This window comes from Geotrypetes seraphini, chromosome 1 (assembly GCF_902459505.1).
Source record: "Geotrypetes seraphini chromosome 1, aGeoSer1.1, whole genome shotgun sequence".
Lineage (NCBI taxonomy): Eukaryota > Metazoa > Chordata > Amphibia > Gymnophiona > Dermophiidae > Geotrypetes > Geotrypetes seraphini.
The window spans coordinates 547,667,645-547,686,458 of record NC_047084.1 but is presented as its reverse complement, the minus strand read 5'-3'; the positions used below and the strand labels follow the sequence as shown (position 1 = coordinate 547,686,458).

The following is an 18,814-nucleotide window of genomic DNA, read 5'->3' as shown; positions in this document are numbered from 1 at the left end:
TTCTACCACTGTACTCACTGCTCTCTCACTCATCTTGTCATCTCCATTTTGACCTCAACCACATGGCTCACCACTTTCAGAATCCCCCTCCCTCTCACCACTGGTCAGGCTTTCCATCCCTTATCATCTTATTCCAGCTCTCTTTCCTACTGCATTTGCTTAATACCCGTTCTCCAGCAGGATCATGCAGAGCACTGGGTTGTTTGCCTTGTCCATGGAACAGCGCTGTAGGTTCCACACGTGGCCACACGCAGCAAGGGTCGGCACTTGTGCACGTCGGGGAAGGGCTTGATGGGTGCACGTGCCATCTGCAGCTGCCCCTGGCCCGGCTCACTCCCGGCAGGGTCATCAGCTCCTCCTCAGGGTCATCAGCTCCTCCTCATCAGCTCCTCCTCCTTGCTCCGCCGCGTTGATGTTCAGTCACTATGGGCTCCCCAGGATCTGGCTGAAGTTACAGGGGGCACTGAACTTGCAGCTTTTGGAGCAAAAGCCCTGCCTGCAGCGTTTGCTCAAAGCCGCGGGCAGCGTCTTCCATGCGCCTCCTGTAGCTGATCTGGAAGCATTCTCTCCGATGTCGCAACGTCAGAGGAAATGCTTCCAGGTCAGCCGCAAGAGGCACATAGGATCCTCTACTCGCGGCTTTAAGCAAACGCTGCAGCAAGACGGAGGAGGGAGCCGGCAGAGGAAAACACTCATCGTGAACAGGGCCGAATAGAATTCTTCACGGGGTTGCATGCAGCCCGCGGGCTCGACATCCCTGCTTTAGTGGGGGCCTCTGCTAGGCTGTCCTGCCTCCGAGGAAGGAGGAAGTTGGTCGGAGGTGGGGCGGCCTAGCAAAATCCCTGAAGCTGCAGAAGGGAATCAATTCGATAACACTACTGCAGCTGTCGGGCAAATTACAATAAGGAGAGAGCGCTGCTGCTGCTAGTCCAGGGTATAGAGAATAGAAAATGACAGCGGCAGCAGGAAGGCGGGAAGCATGCTAGCACTGCGTTTCCCCAAAACAATTTTCTACCTCACCAGGCCCGTCTTCCTGATCGGAAACAGGAGCCGCCCATCGCATATACACACAAAATACAAATTGCAGTTACTGTTACGGGGCGGGTTTGAAAAATCGCCTGGTTTTTCGTTGGTTTTTATTTATTTATTTATTTTTACATTCAATACACAAGAAAAAAAAAAAAAAAAAGTCGGGCTGAGGCCAGAGTCAAACACAGAACTTCCAGTGGCTCTTCAGGCTGTGACGAGTCAGGCCGGGGAATCCCCAAACCGGTGATAGGGGTTTTAAAAAATGTTTGAGTGGCGACGTCGGCAGCAGCAGGATTCACGACTGCGATGACAGCTGGGTGCTCACCTATATTATTAAGCAAGCCTTGAAAGGTCTTGAATAGACTTACACCAAGCATTCTTGGCCAGTTTGTGTCACTAATCATTAAAATAAATCATCTTCATATTAATAAATTATTGTGAAAAGTTATTGCTTAAACAAGTAGCAGAACTGTGAAGCGGCATAATAAAAAAAAAAAACATCTAAGTCCGTTTTGGGCCTAGGGTGTTAGTTGCCCAAAGTCAGCAGCGTCTAAAGTCCATTCTCTCGGGGGCGTGGCTTGGAAGCGCATGCAAATGGTTGGGTAAACAATAAGCTCCATGCCGACAGACTTTTAAAGTTAAATAAGTTACGTGAAAATTTTTTTTCTTTACTTTAAAAGTGTGATATAAATACAATATGGCTTTGGAAAAGATAAACTGCTTGATTTTTCACAGTTGCAACATAAATATGGTCTTAATAAATCACAAAGTTTCAGATGGTTGCAACTGAAGCAGGCTATTCAGACAGGGTTCCCTGAATGGAAAAATCTTAATAATCAATATACACTTCCCCCTCCCCATTCGCGTTTTCTGCACTCACGATTTCACATAATCGTGATTTTTTTCTGGGGAGGGGGAAAATTTAAAAACCTATATTTTTTACCTCCCTGCCGCCTTCCCAGGTGGTCTAGCGGGCTTTTGGGGCAGGAGCGATCTTCCTACGCTCCTGCCCCGTGTAGATCGCCATGAGGAAATGGCTGTAGGGAGTTCCCGTTGTAGTCTCGAGAGACTACTGGACTCACAGCAGCCATTTCCTCATGGCGATCTGCACGGGGTAGGAGCATAGGAAGATCGCTCCTGCCCCGAAAGCCCTCTAGACCACCAGGTAAGGCCGGCAAGGCGGCAAGGAGGTGGGGGTGGGTCAGAGCCGGATAATCGCGGTTTTTCGCCATTCACGGTCCGGCTCTGCCCGTATCCCTTGCGAATAACGAGGGAGAAGTGTAGTTTGGAATTTTTATGCTTTCAGGTGGACTTCCTGGGACACCAGGCTGCGCAGTGGTATAATTACATTACATTAGGGATTTCTATTCTGCCATTACCTTGCAGTTCAATGTAAACAAGAAGCCTAAAACTGATCTTAGGGATATTCGGAGCATTGAGATTAAGCATCAGATTTCTGCATCTCAATGGCCACAAATTTGGTCTTGGAGAATGAGATGTACAGTATCTGCATCTATAAGACAAACTTGTTTTTTTTCTTCTGCATAGAGCATTTTGGACCCCAGTTCGAATACAAAAGTTAGATAGCTCTAAGTCTAATAGATGCTGGCATTGTAATCTTGAAGCAGGGACTCTAGATCACTTATTATTCTATTGTCCATTTATCTTGGCCTTTTGGAAATCAATATGGGGCCAAATAAATTGTTTATTGGAAAATCCTGTGGCATTATCGTATGGAACTCAAGAGCACAGAGTTGCTTGGAGATCAAAATTAAAAAGGAAAAACCAAGGAAAAACGCAAAAATTTCTATGCCCAAAAAATCGGAAACGTTTCAATTAACAGAAGAAGCCTTTTTAAACTGGTCAATGATCTCTACAACCTTGAGACACTCACTGACACCCTTGACGAATCTACCTTAACCGCAAACACCTTAGAAGATTTAACTCCAAGATAAGATCATCGATAACTGTTCCTGCCAAACCCCATTGGTGCTATCCAATTCTCCTAGACTCCGACAAGTCCAGATCTGATCTAGAGTCCAGAGCTGATCTGAATTGGAACCATTTTACAACCATTGACTGGCAAACTTTTAGCAAATACTACAATAAATATACCAACTCTTACTGCAGATTGGATACTTGACCCCCAAATGTCATGAAAACTGCCCCGATCAACTTCAAAGCCAAACTATTGGCATGGGTAAACTTTTTACTATCCACAGGAAAATTCCCAGTAGAACAAGACCATATCATAACTCCACACTATTCTCCTGGACTGCCTGGCAAACATCGGCATCTCAGGCCAGGTTCTCAACTGGTTCTGTGGGTTCCTGGGAAATAGATCATACAATGTGTTTAAGAACGACTTTTTCTCCTATAGTTGGGACAATTCTTGTGGGGTTTTACAGGGCTCCCCCCCTGCCCCCCACCCTGTTTAATATCTATCTCGTCTCCTTGGGAAACCTCCTGCAAATTTTAAAGCTCAAATGCTTCATCTACGCAGATGACATTACTATAGTCATCCCGCTAACCTGTTTTACACCAGAGTTGCTAAACTCTCTATCAAGCACACTTAATCAGATAGAACTCTGGATGCTATCTTATAGATTAAAATTAAACTCCGAAAAAACTAAATTCTTCCTAGCAACACCCAACGACAAAATCAAGGACACCACAATACAAGTAAATGGATCGGATTTTCCCCTAGAACAAACCATAAAAGTACTGGGAGTCACTTTAGACAAACATCTGACCCTGAAGAAACACACCGATCTAATATTTAAGAAAAGCATCTCGATGCTCTGGAAACTCCGCACCATAAAAAAATTATTTGACGACACCTCTTTTCGTCTATTAGTACAATCCTCCATTTTCAGCATCCTGGACTACTGCAACATCATTTACCTGGGCTCCTTGAAGAAAACCATCAGGAGACTGAAACTGATTCAGAACACCGCCATCCACCTCATCTTTGGCTTGAACAAATGGGAACACGTCACCCCCTTCTACCATAAGTTGCACTGGTTACCATTTGAATCCAGAGTCCTGTTCAAGTTCTCATACTTCTGCTACAAAACAGTATTTGGTATGTCACCAAGATACCTCAACCCACACTTCAATTTAAACTACAACAATAAGAGCTCCCACAGAATTCACCAGTTTGCCTTCCCCTCACTAAAATTATGTCATTTCAAAAGGTTCCTTGACAAAACCTTCTCCTTCAAGGCGGCTAAATTGAATCCATGACTAGCCCAAATTGTGCTCGATGCCCCCGCCTACCTTGACTTCAGAAAACAACTCAAAACACACTTATTCCACAGACTTAACTCTTAATATACTTTACTTCTACTTCTTTCACCACTATCCACTAATGACCAAGAATCTCTTCCTACTCCTTTTTATTGTACATTCCTAACCTGTTAACTTCAATGACTTCATTATTTGTACCTCTGATTAACTGATGTGAACCGCCTAGAACTCGCTGGGTATGGTGGTATACAAAATAAATTATTATTATTATTAGGCATGTTGATGAAAACTGCCCCGATCAACTTCAAAGCCAAACTATTGGCATGGGTAAACTTTTTACTATCCACAGGAAAATTCCCAGTAGAACAAGACCATATCATAACTCCACACTATTCTCCTGATGAGAATAGTGTTGATGAGAACAAAGAGCCAAATTTCATCTAAAAATAACCGGCTTCTTTTGATTATGACAGGGGTTGCCATTCAACAGGAGCAGACTCAATTATAGTTTTTGGTGGAATTTGTTGTGTCACATTTATAAAATGGAAAGAACAATAGCCATACAAAAAGGAAATTATAATAAATTTAAAGAGATTTGGGGGCCATTGACAAATTTTTGTAATGAATAGATACCATTTTTCCTTTATTAGTACAATTGCAAATGAGGGGGTGAGGGTGGGGGGATTTCTGATCTTTTATTAAATGTTTAGATCAATAGGAAAGGATATTTTGTATGATATATGTGATTGCATATGATATGGTAGGAGTGGGAGGGAGGGGGTTCAATTTTATTAATTAATGTTGAATATGATAGAAAATCAAGTGATGTATTCAATTTCAAATGTCAAAGTATGGATACACTTGTAAGTTGTAAAACGAATAAAGATTTATTAAAAAAAAAAAAAGTCCATTCTCAAAAAAATACATCCAAAATATTTTTTTCCAAGAATCGTCTGCTTATATAACCAGCCATTTGCCGCCAAGTTGTCTATCTTTATATCAAATTCTCAAACAAAAATTCATCCAAGTCTCAAATGCCAAAAACAAGATTTTTGGAAATGGGAGGTGTCAGCAAAGTGATGGACTGGCCACTCAGACATGGCCAACCAGTCATGGCTGGCCTGGAACGTCCTCTCCAACGTTAGAAATGACGTCGGGTGGCGAGAGTTGGTCTGCCCCGCGGGGAAGGGAAGCAAGGAGAGCTCAGAACTCAGCGGCGGCCTGTTCCCCAATGGCTGCAGTAGCATCCTATTCCCCAGCGGCAGTGGCTTGGGAGAGAGCAGGGAGAAAGAAAGAAAAAAGGGGGGGACAGGGAGACATAAAGAAAGAAGGGAGACAGGAGACAGACAGAAAGGGGGCATGGAGAAAGAAAGAAAGAAATGGGGCATGGAGAGAGAAAAACAGACATTCAGAAAGAAAGGGGGCATGAAGAGAGAAAGAAAAAAAGGGAGCAGTGTGAAAGAAAGAAAAAGTTGGGGGAGAGAATGAGGTCTGGAGGAGAGGAAGAAAACAGGAGGCTGAAAGAAGGGAAGAAATATTGGATGCACAGTCAGAAGAAGAGCAATCAGAGATTCATGAAATCATCAGACAACAAAGGTAGGAAAAGTGATTTTAGGTCGTCCAAGTGCCAATTTATGCGGGATTTTAGACATATTTCTGTTTTGATTATGAACCTCATAGGTTTTTAGTCTAATCTCAACATAAACGGCTTATCAAAGCACCCTTTTAAAGAGGAAAGGTAGTATCTTCTGACAAGTCAAACATCTACTATAAGGATTTTAAAAAACTGCATAGCTTTGAACCATACCCATTCTTTGACGTCATTTGTAACAGATGTCCAATAGAAACTGGATTCTACCAGAGTAAGTGTTCTTGATATACCATGATGAACTCCTGTTTCATTTTCATGACACTTTGCTAACACTTTCTTCTTTTCCTCTTCTGTAACAATTACCAAGCGCATCTGCTTCCTGTCTTTTCCCACATAAAAAAGTTTTTTCTCTAGAAAATGGAAAAAAAAAGAAGAAATTATATGCCGACACCTTATTTCTAGTCATCTTAGTTTGCTGTGAAAGTGATACTGTTTAACTCTGAAGGCATAATTTAATAAAAAAACAAACAAAAAAACCCCCAGAGGGACTGGAAACTCAATTCAATCAAATAAACAAATTTTCCATTTCTAATGCACACTGGTGGAACATGCTCACAATCAAATAAACAAATTTTCCCATAGCAGTCACGGTAGTTAAAGATAAGTGCTTCTTTTTTTTTTATTTTTTTTCCAAGCATAACCTAGGGGGTTTTTCATCAATGATAGAAAGCTGAAAGGGAGCTATTGAACAGTGTAAGCTCTCCTTTCAAGTCTCAAAGCAATGTTAGCTTTGCAGCATCTGAGGCGTTTCCCCTATTAAGTTTCATTGGCTTGAAGTTAACCTGCAGTTGCATTCTTACAAGGGGGTTAAGGCAGTGGTCGGCAAACTGTGGCTCGTGAGCCGCATGCGGCTCTTTAGCCACTTGAGTGCGGCTCAGCTAGCTAGAGCAGGGGTGCTCAACCTGCTTCCATTCCTGTAAAGAGGACGCTAAAGCGCCGGGCTGACCAACCTTTGCCACCCGACGTCAATTCTGACATCGGAGAGGAAGTTCTGGGCCAGCCAATTGGTACCTGGCTGGCCCGGAACTTCCTTTCCAACGTTAGAATTGACGTTGGGTGGTGAAGGTTGGTCGGCCCGGGGCTTGTGTCCTCTTTACAGGGAAGGGAAGCAGGGAGAACTCGATGGCGGCAGTGGCAGCCTATTCCCCTGTGGTGGTGGCAGCCTGTTCCCTGGCGGCAGTGGCGGCCTGTTCCCCAATGGCGGTGGGTTGTGGGAGGGCAGGGAGAACGAAGGGAGATGGGAGACAGACAGAAAGGGGGTATGGAAAGAGAAAAACAGACAGAAAGAAACGGGGCACAGAGAAGGACAGAAAGAAAGAAACGGGGCACGGAGAGAGAGAGGAAAACAGACATACAGAAAGAAAGGGGGCATAGAGAGAGAAAGAAAGAAGGGGCAAGGTGAAAGAAAGAAAAAGTTGGGGGGAGGGAATGAGGTCTGGAGGAGAGGAAGCATACATGAGGCTGAAGGCAGGGAAGAAATACTAGATGCACAGTAAGAAGAATAAAGCGCAACCAGAGACTGATGAAATTACCAGACAACAAAGGTAGAAAAAATGATTTTATTTTCAATTTAGTGAATGTGTCCGTTTTGAGAATTTATATCTGCTGTCTATATTTTGCACTATAGCCCCCTTTTACTAAACCGCAATAGCGTTTTTTAGCGCAGGGAGCTTATGAGCATCGAGAGCTGCGCAGGGCATTCAACTCAGCTCCCTGCGCTAAAAACCGTTATCACGGTTTAGTAAAAAGGGAGGGGGTATATTTGTCTATTTTTGTATAGTTGTTACTGAGGTGACATTGCATAAAGTCATCTGCCTTGACCTCTTTGAAAACCCACGGAATATAAACGATAATTAACATTTTCTCTGCATACAGTGTGCTTTGTGTTTTTTTTTTAATTTTATTGTTGGTAGATCATTTTGACTTGGCCATGAAGGTAGGAGGGAGGGAGGGGAGCTGCTGAAAGACTTCTAGTAATCCTTGCAGGCTAGAGACTGTGCAGGGAATTATTTTTGTAAAATCATGTTTTGTTATGTGACTGGCATTATTTAGACTTTAATTTCTATGAATGAATAGAATGAAAATGATATAAAATTGCTTGCTTGTTTTTATGTGTGTGCGCTGAAGGGAAGTGGAGAGAGAGTGGGCTGAGGACACTGAAGGGAAATGGGGAAGAGGGGGGGGGAGAAGACGCTGATTTATAAATTGACAATTGTACAGAATATTGTTTCTTTTTATACTTTAATATAAGTTCAGTATAAAACTATTCGAGGCTTGTGTGGATGGGATCAAATTGTTTGCGGGGACAGGGACGGGACGGAGACAAATTTTTTCCCAGTGTCATTCTCTAGGTTCTGCCATGAATCGATTTTGATTATGTGCGGGCGAGCGGGTGTCAGTTGGGTTGACGTAGCTGTCGTAGCGCAAGCGGGCACGAGGTATGGCTCTCAAAAAAAATCTTATTCGTTGTACTGCTGATTTGGGCTCTTTTGACTAATGAGTTTGCCTACCACTGGGTTAAAGAATTGAGCATGTTCCATCAGTGTGCATTAGAACTAGAAAATTTGTTTATTTGATAATTTTTTTTTTTTTTTAATTCTTTATTCATTTTTAAGTTTTCATCAAGTGTACAAAATTCATATGAACAATATTAAATAGACCACTTGAACATCTTATCAGTATACTTTATAAACATACAAGCAACCCTCCCCCCACCCTCCCTCTAAGCCCATTATTAATTTGATAATTTAATAAAACACATTTTTGTTTCTAAATCATTTTACAACAAGAAATTCTGAATAGAAAGAAAGCATATGAAACAAAAACAGGCAGAAAATGTCCATGTGGACATGTACAAAAAGAATTTGAAGGAAAAAAAAAGGTTGCCTCTACACAGCCCACAAAAAAGAGAGGGGAGAAGGCTTATAGATGAAAAACTAGAGAAAAGTGTCACAGAAAAATGCACATTAACACCTAAATAACCCCTCTTTTACAAAAGCGTGGAAGAGGGTTTTAGCGTTGGCCGGCATGCTGATTGCTCTATGCTGCTCCAATGGTCAAAGAAATACAGAACCATGATGGCAGATATAAAGGCCAAAATGGCCCATCTAGTCTCCCCATTCGCTGTAACTATTATCTCTTTCTCTCTCTGAGAGATTCCATGTGCTTATCCCATGCCTTCTTGAATTCAGACACAGTCTCTGTCTCCACCACTTCTTCTGGGAGATTGTTCCACGCATCTAAACACCCTTTCTGTAAAAAAGTATTTCCTTAGATTACTCTGGAGCCTATCGCCTCTTAACTTCTTCCTATGCCCTTTCATTCCAGTGCTTCATACATAACATAGTAAGTGAAGGCAGATAAAGACTTGAATGGTCCATCCAGTCTGCCCATTAAAAATACATGATTAAATTAACTTGTCTCTTCTTTGATATTTCCTTTCAATTAAAAGAGACTTGACTCATGCACATTTATGCCACGTAGGTATTTAAAAGTCTATCATATCTCCTCTTTCCTGCCTTTCCTCTAAAGTAAATACAAAACAAAATCGGGTTAAGAAAACTCTAGTTCTGAATGTAAGGATCAAAAATAACTTTATAGATATACAGTATAATGACCCTTATCCAAAAGACTAGGTTGTTAAATACCACAATAACGATAATAACATGTGCTCAGAGATGTGTAGCCTTGCCAAGGGCCGAGTCAGTATGGCAGGGATATCAAACTCAATCACATAAGAGGCTGAAATCTAAAACATAGGCTAAGTCACAGGCTGAAATTTTTATTAAGATACTTAGGGGTCCTTTAATCTAATCTAATCCTTAGGTTTGTATACCGCATCATCTCCACATTCGTAGAGCTCGATGCGGTTTACAGTAGGAGAAATAGGAAGGAACTACAACAGAGGGTTAGAGGTAGAAGTGTGAAGAAAATTTAGAGAACTTGGGATGCCAAGATATAAGAGTTTCCTTAATTCCTAAGTTGGAGGGAGACTTACATTTTTTGAGAAAAGCCAGGTTTTCAGATGTTTGCGGAAAACTTGGAGAGAGCTCAAGTTCCGAAGAGGGGAGGTAAGGTTGTTCCAGAGCTCAGTGATTTTGAAGTGAAGGGAGGTCCCTAGCTTTCCTGTGTGGGAAATGCCTTTTAGCGAGGGGAAGGATAATTTTAATTTGTGGGAGGATCTGGTGGTATTAGGGTTTGAGGAATTCCAAGAAAGAGGGATAAAGGGAGGGAGGATACCATATAGGATTTTGAAAGTTAAACAGGCGCATTTATAGTGGACCCTGGCGATTATCGGAAGCCAGTGGAGCTTGGCCAGGAGCGGGGAGATATGGTCAAATTTACTTTTAGCGAAGATGAGCTTGGCCGCGGCATTCTGAATCCGTTGGAGTCTGTGGAGGTTTTTCTTAGTTAGGCTTAAGTAGATAGAGTTGCAATAGTCCAATCTGGAGAGGATGATGGATTGGACAAGGAGGTTAAAATGTTTTTGATGGAAGCAGGATCTAACTTTCCTCAGCATGTAAAGGCTGAAAAAGCATTTTTTTACCAAGGATTGGAGGTGGTCATTGAAGGACAATGTGGAATCAATGATGATGCCCAAGACCTTGCTCGAGAACTCAAGTTGCAGAGCGGAACCAGAGGATAGTGGGATGGAGGTGGGTAGGTGATCTAGTTTTGGACCGAGCCAAAGAAGTCTTGTTTGGACTCATTCAATTTCATTTGCACAGTATGAGCCCAGGATTGTAGGTTCATTATACAAGAGGATATGTTCTTAGAAAGGTCGGTGAGGTTCGAATCGGTCTCGAGGAGGACGAGGATGTCGTCTGCATAAGTGTAAATTGTTTCAAGGGGGGATAGGTGGAGGAGTTTTAGGGAGGACATATAGATGTTGAAAAGGATAGGGGATAGTGGAGAGCCTTGCGGGACTCCACAATTCGGTTTCCAGGGGGAGGATGAGGTGCCATTCATGTTAACAATGTAAGAACAAGAGTGGAGGAATTTAGAGAACCAACCTAGGACTGTGGAGTTGATACCTATCTCAGAGAGTTGGTAAACAAGAATATCATGGTGAACAACGTCGAAAGCAGCGGAAAGGTCAAATTGTAGGAGGACGGCAAACTTGTTTCGAGAGTGAAGTTGTTGAACGCTTGAAATCAGGGAAGACAGTAGGGATTCAGTGCTGAAGTTAGGACGAAAGCCATATTGATAGGGTAAAAGAATAGAGAATCTCTCTAAGTATGATGAGAGTTGGGAAGAAATGATGGACTCTAGCATCTTGGTTAGGAGAGGGATATTTGCAATTGGGCGATAGCTGGATGGTATGGAAGGGTCAAGGTCAGATTTTTTCAGTAGTGGGGTCAAGGCGATATGACCCATTTCTGGGGAGAAACTCTTATATCTTGGCATCCCAAGTCCTCTAAATTTTCTTCACACTTCTACCTCTAACCCTCTGTTGTAGTTCCTTCCTATTTCTCCTACTGTAAACCGCGCTAAATGTGCACCTTAATAAAAGGACCCCTTAGTCTTAGTAGAAGTATAGGGTTACAATCTCTCCAACCCCATGCCGGCTCTGTGATGTAAACAAAATAAATAAAAAAAGACTTTTCCTTTCTTTTAGGTCCTAGTTCACGCTTGCTGTCTAACACAAGCTCTAGCAGGATCATTATTCAGATCATGTTGGGGTCTTAGGCTCTGGTTGTCTTCTAATAACTCGCTTGCCAGGGTCCCTTCTTTCTTGTTCCCTCCCTCCATCCCGCAGCTGAAGACAGGCACCTCCCCCCAGCAGTCTGAGACAGGAGGGAGCATCCACAAAGCACAGATACTGAGGCAGGAGAGGGCCAGAGATCAAAAACAGAGCACAACCACCTTTCCTTCCCTTCCTTCTCAGACCTCCACCGCAGACTGAAGAAGTGGACAGGTTTAATAGTAGACATTCAGAATATTTCTAAAAAGGGGAAATTATTTGTGAAAGTTCTTCATGCTGCAGTCAGTCCAACAGAGTGGAAATTTTGAACTGGGCTCATCACCCCGTTCGTTTAGAGTCAAGCATTTCATTGCTACTGTGGGTTCCTTTAAAAAGACAACGAAACGTGGTTCGCGTTGGGACCCTCACAAATATTTGAAGCTAAGTGAAATCAATAATTAAAAAAAAACACCTATTTGATTAAATACTGTGAAGTCACAATTTGAAGGTATTTTTCAGCACATTATCACATATGCAATGGTTGGATGGTGGTTCTTGCATAGGGCAGACATGTCACACTCTGGCCCCCACAAACAGCCACCTGGACCCCCAAGGTAGAGACATCAAAATTCCAACTTAAGCTCCTCAGAATCCCTTAAGGCAGAACTGCCCTCTATGGATACGGTATGCCGTTTAGCAATAACTGATATCACTGCGTCCATCACTGGCGACTTCAAGGTAGCCCTATCCCCCTCCGAGCTGGTATACAAATGAACCATGGAACACGAAAAACGAAAATGCGCCTGGCGTATTCCACTGCGCCTGGATAATATCCCGAATATCCTGATGAGCAGGGCGCAGAGCGGATCCTCTGGAGAAGAGGGTCCCCCACCCATGGGGTCTCAGGCAGTGATTCCTCAAAATGCAACACTGATGAGACCTGCTGAATTAAATCTGGGAGCTCGTCTCTCTGAAAAAGGCGCACCACAGCCGCCTCTTCACCAACAAAGCCGAGGCCTCGCTACCAGTGGCCGTCCCCTCAAGAAGATCCTGGAGGTCTCCCCAAGTGTCCAGGTCCTCATACAAGTCCACACACTCCTCAGACCACAAGTCTTCGTCCCAGGCCACCCGCGGGCACTGGGACGAGAGAGGAGGAGGAGGAGGCAGTAAAGGAGTAGAGGGGCAACAAAGCCACAGGGGGCACGGAGGTAATCCCCCCTCGAGACCCCTGGGAACACCACAGGATCCCCGGCTGCCTGAAAATAAGCTCTGCACAAAGCAAAAATAAATCTGGGGAAAAACCCCGCAGGCGGTCCCATGGGACTCCCTGCCACAGCAGGGGACCCAACAGAAACCTGCCCCTGTTTTTCCAAGACAGGGGAAAGGTCACCCGAGGATGCAGAGAAAATGAAGGGCTTTGCCACCAAAAATGGCAAAGTTCCCACTAAAAATAACTCCTCCAGGACCTATAGCCTGAACTGTCCCAGCCGCTAAAGCAGACAAGGCGGCAACACCCGATAGGGAATTCCCAGCTGCTTTGGCGCTAAGGGAATCCTTTTTACTCTCACCATCGGCTGCTGAGGAAATACCTCTATGGGCGAGGCACCTTTGGCGGGAAGCTCTGGCCGCCGGCACCCGGGGGATGGGAGGCAGGCAGGCTGGCATCGGTGGGGGGGGGGGTTTCAATGGCAGGCAGGCAAGCTGGCATCGGTGGGGGGGGTGGTTTCCATGGAAACATGCTGCTCAGGGGGATGGGAGGCACGCAGGCTGGCATGGGGGGTGTTCAATGGAAGGGGGATGGGAGGCAGGCGGGCTTCGGAGGGGGGGTGAGGTGAGGAAGGACACACTGGGGGTGAAAGGGCCTCATAAGTGGAATATCCTAGGGCAGGGGTGTCGAACTCAATCAGAGAAGGGGCCAAAATCTAAAATCCAGCCTAAATCGCGGGCCGAATGGTTTACTGAACAGTCATAAACTGACAATGTTAACCAGAAATGTGAATTTAAAATGAGTGGAACAATCTTTTCCTTAACAGTGCTGTTAACCAACTCACATGCTATCAAGCAAAACAGTAATATTGGTATCAAGCAAAACAGTAATATTGGAATGTACCTAAAATGCTCATTGTTTTGTTTTCTGGCTAGATGTCTGACACCGTTTTCCCCGTATCAATGAGTCAATGTTTGGTTTTATTTCTTGGGCTGTAGCAACCCGCAAAACAGTATGGAGGTTGTCATCGGTAATGCGTGATCTGTGCTTGTTTTTGTTCAGATTCATTATTGAAAACATCTGTTCACAAAGATAGGTGCTCCCGAACATGGATAGAATATGGGCAGCATGAAGTCGGAGCTCTGGCATTGAGTCAGGGGGCAGTAGAGGGTAGAAGTCCTCAATTTCAACATCCTGAAACCTTGATTTCAGGCCACTGTCAGACTGAAGCTCGATTATCTCCATCTGAAGGTGATGGGGCACATTGTTGACATCAACTGTAAAAGGATTGGCAAAGATGTCAAAGCCTGAGTGCTGTGTTCTAAAGTCAGAGAAGCGCCGCTCAAATTCACTTAGTAAACTGCTAACTTTGGTAGCCAGCCGACTGCAAGGAAAAGTACCAGAAATAGTGGTTGAGATACTCAAACAAACGGGAAAGTGGGCAAGATTGTCCTGTTCCAGTTGGGACTTCCATAGTTGAAGTTTACGCTGGAATGCTGTGATCATGTCAGACATCTTCGTGATGACTTGTTTGCGTCTCTGCAGCTTCAGATTCAGTTGGGCGAGATGCTCGCATATGTCACACATCATAGCAAAATCACATAGCCAGGCGGGATCCAACAGTTCAGGCAAGGGCTTTCCTTTACTTTCCATGAAAAGAGCAATTTGTTCTCTGAGCTCAAAAAATCTTTTGAGGACTGCGCTCTTGCTCAGCCATCTTACTTCTGTGTGGTATGGCACGTCTCCATGCTCTGCACCCACCTCCTGTAAAAACTGCTGGAACTGGCGATGATTCAGGCCACGTGCCCTTATAAAGTTAATAGTTTTAATGACTGTGGTCATTATGTCATTCATGTCCAGAACTTTTCCACACATAGCCTCTTGGTGGATAATGCAATGATAAGTAATCAAGGGTGTGTGGCAGTGACTTTTTTGCATTCTTTCCTTCATTAGTCCAACCAAGCCTTTCTTTTCTCCGCACATTGAAGGTGCGCCATCGGTAGTTAGCCCCACCAACTTTTCCCAGGGTAATTTAAAATTATTTATAGATTTCTCCACAGCCTCAAATATATCTCTACCAGTCGTCGTCCCATGCATGGCAGCTACATCCAAAAGTTCCTCAGTGACAGAGAGGTCGGTCTTCGTAGCACGTATAAAGATGGACAGCTGCGCTGTATCAGTGTTGTCTGTGCTTTCATCGATAGCAAGTGAAAAAGCGAGATAACTGCATGCCTGTTCGGCCAGCTGTGATGATAGATTTCCTGAGAGTTCTTGAACTCTGTCTGCAATGGTGTTTCTTGACAAACTGACAGTTTGAAAACTCTGTATCTGGTCTGGGCATACTTTCTCACACACTTTTAGCATGCATTGCTTCAAAAAGGCACCCTCTGAAAAACACCTTGAAGTACGGGCAATTTCTTCAGCCACTATAAAGCTTGCTTTCACTGCAGCATCATTTTTCGCTGTAGCCTTTGTAAACATTTGCTGCTGTGATTGTAGTTTGCCTTTTAGTTCTTTAACAATTTTATGCTTTTCTTCCAAAGTATATTTGCCATACTTAACATTATGTTTGGTGTCAAATGACGACGTATATTGTACTCTTTCATCACCGACACTGTCTCATAACACAATATACACACTGGTTTGCCCTCACTAAGCACAAACATGTATTCATTTTCCCATTTGTCATTAAATTGTCTGCCTTCACCGTCAACTTTTCTTTTCCTGGACATTTTGGGATCAATATTGGCAGTAAAAGATGTAGTTTATTGGAAATCTGCGTTAGAATGAAAAAGTCAGTCAATAAATGCCTGGCTGGGTACAGATAGCAGATTCTGTTGCGATTTTTATGCCTACACTTTATGCCAGGAACTGGCAGCTTCTGCTGTGTATTTTTTTTTACATAGTTCCCCCCCCCCCCGACGTCCGATTCACCCCAAGGACCGCTCGCACGCACCTGCACCCCCACCCTGAAGGACCGCCGACTCCCCGACTCCCAACACGATCGGGGCAAGAGGGAGCTCAAGCCCTCTTGCCCCCCCGACTCCCCGACACGATCGGGGCAAAAAGGAGCCCAAGCCCTCTTGCCCCGCCGATTCCCCAACTCCCCGACAATATCGGGCCAGGAGGGAGGCCAAGTCCTCCTGGCCCTGGTGACCCCCCCCCGCTAGTTGTTCGGGCCAGGAGGGAGCCCAAACCCTCCTGACCACGGCGACCCCCTACCCCCCCTCCACACTACATTACGGGCAGGAGGGATCCCAGGCCCTCCTGCCCTCGATGCAAACCCCCTTCCCCCCATCGACCGCCCCCCCCAATAACCTCCGACCCCCCTGGCCGACCCCCACGACACCCCCACCCCCCTTCCCCGTACCTTTCTGTAGTTGGCCAGACAAACCGGAGCCAAACCCGCCTGTCCGGCAGGCAGCCAACGACGGAATGAGGCCGGATTGGCCCATCCGTCTCAAAGCTCCGCCTACTGGTGGGACCTAAGGCCCCACCAGTAGGCGGAGCTTTGAGACGGATGGGCCAATCCGGCCTCATTCCGTCGTTGGCTGCCTGCCGTACAGGCGGGTTTGGCTCCCGTCTGTCCGGCCAACTACAGAAAGGTACGGGGAAGGGGGGGGGGGGTGTCGTGGGGTCGGCCAGGGGGGTCGCGGGTCGGCTGGGGGGGCGGTCGGAGGTTCTTGGGGGGGGCGGTCGATGGGGGGAGATAGATAGCAAGTACGGCCGGCGAGATCACAAGCCTCCTATGTCACCGCGCGTCATTGTGATGGAATGCAGCAGCGTGCAGTGATGACAGCGCGGTGCGGGCCACATTGCAAGGCCTGGCGGGCCGGATTTGGCCCGCGGGCCTTGTGTTTGACACATGTGTCCTAGGGCCTCTTTTCATCTAAATCTGGCCCTGCTCACGCGGAACGTGATCTAGGGGTGTTCATTAGTGATTTCATGAAGGCTGCCAATTAAGTGGAGAATGCTTCCTCCAGGGCAAGGCAAATGATGGGTTGTATCCGTAGAGGTTTGTCTGCAGGAGACCTGAGGTCATAATGCCGCTGTACAGATCCATGGTGAGACCTCATTTGGAGTATTGTGTTCAATTCTGGAGACCACACTACTGGAAGGATGTGCTGAGAATTGAGTCAGTTCAGCGAATGGCCACCAGGATGGTCTTGGGGCTCAAGGATCTCACGTATGAAGAAAGGCTGAATAAATTGCAGCTGTACTCACTTGAGGAACGAAGAGAGAGGAGAGACATGATTGAAACATTTAAGTACATCACGGGCCGTACCGAGTCAGAAGATGGTATCTTCTGTCTCATAGGACCCTCGACCACCAGAGGGCATCCGCTGAAAATCAGGGGAGGGAAGTTTCATAGCGACTACAGAAAATACTTCTTCACAGAAAGAGTGGTGGATCACTGGAACGAACTCCCACTGCAGGTGATTGAGGCCAGCAGCGTATCAGATTTTAAGAGAAAATGGGATATTTACGTGGGATCTCTAGGGGAGTAAAGTCAGGGGGGCGGGTTTTGGGGTATGGGCAGACTTGGTGGGCTATACCCTTTTCTGCCGTCATTTTTCTATGTTTCTATCATCCCCCGCCCCCACTTGTAGTTCCAGCATGTTCTTCCCTTCTTTCTGGGTCTCTTTTCTCTCCCCCCCCATCTCTCCTACTTTCTCTCCCCCCAGGTCCAGCATCCTTCATCTCCCCTGCCCTTCACCCTGCAGAACCAGTATCTCTGTCCTTCCTCCCCTCCCTCAGCATGGGTCTGGTTCCCCCTTACAGCAACAAATCCCCCTCCTTCTTCTGGCCCAAAAGCAGCATGCAGCTGGTCCTGACAACACCCCCTCCTTCCGACCCCAAAGCAGCAGAGCAAGTCCTAACAACCCCTCTCCCTCCCTCCGGTTTCCAAAGCCATCGGAAGTGACGCAGCAGAGGAAAGGCCCTACCAGGACTTGCTGGAAGCAGCCTATTTACAGCACTTCCTCTTTGGGTGAGTGAGTTAGGGGGTTGGGCCATCAGGACCCACTGCCTGCTGCTTTGTGAGCCAGAGGGATGAAGGGGCTGTTCTCAGGACCAGCTGCCGCTGATGCTTTGAGAACTGGGAGGGAGGGAGGGAGATTTGTGCCTGCCACTGCTGCTTCGGGGGCTGGAGAGAGGGAGATTTGTGTGTCTGCTGCTTCGGGGGCTGGAGGATGGGGATTGTTTGGTCAGGAGCACAACTTTGGAACTTAGGAGGTTGTCCAAGGAGCGTGGGAGACAATTTTTTTTTTGCCAGTTGATTGAGAGTGTTAGTTAGTTGAATACCAGTTAACTGGGATTCTACAGTATGTTAAAGAAATCTATTAGTTTCAAGAGATCCAAGCTCAGTTAGAAGGAATGGTGAAACTCTGCAGAACTTGAAAGACTAAATACAAAACTGAACACATAATCTCACCACCACGGATGCATACCAAAGAAACCTATTCATTTGTTTCTGTGTTACTTCATGTAAGTTTGTGAAAACAGACTGACCTATGTTAAAGTAATCACTTGTATCCAAATGCTGTTGAAAACTCTTGCAAAAGCCCTGGCAAGTTTAAATGCAAAGCATTGATAAAGAAGACTACAAGAGAACATGAACAGAAACTTCCACGGAGGTAAACAAAAAAAAAATCATAGTAACAACTTTTTTCAGATATATTAGAAGCAGAAAGCAGGATACATCGGATATATCAGAAGCAGGAAATCTGTAGGACCACTAGATCATCAAGGAGCAAAAAGGGGCAATGAGGATGGCTAAAACAGAGAGACTGAATGAATTATTTGCTTTAGTCTTTAAAGAAGATGTAAGAGATCTACTTGGCAAAGAACAATGAAGGTGACCAACTGGTGCTCAATCTCTTTTATTGTGTCAGACGCAACACGATCGTATTATGAGGTTCCAGATACAGTCAGAGATTAACATCTCGCTAGGATGAGTTAAAGAAAATTAAAATGCAAACTTATTTTTAAAGGT

The 18,814-nt window shown here is 45.1% G+C and overlaps 1 protein-coding gene across 3 annotated transcripts in view; it reads right to left on the bottom strand.

The window, feature by feature from the left end:
- Nucleotides 1-18,814, bottom strand: part of GIN1 (gypsy retrotransposon integrase 1) — a 74,016-nt gene that overhangs the window by 43,388 nt on the left and 11,814 nt on the right. For all 3 annotated transcript variants that reach the window (XM_033929178.1, XM_033929179.1, XM_033929176.1), the window contains exon 3: nucleotides 6,086-6,279. In XM_033929178.1, the coding sequence (XP_033785069.1) occupies nucleotides 6,086-6,279 (194 nt within the window). The remainder of the gene's footprint in view (nucleotides 1-6,085; nucleotides 6,280-18,814) is intronic.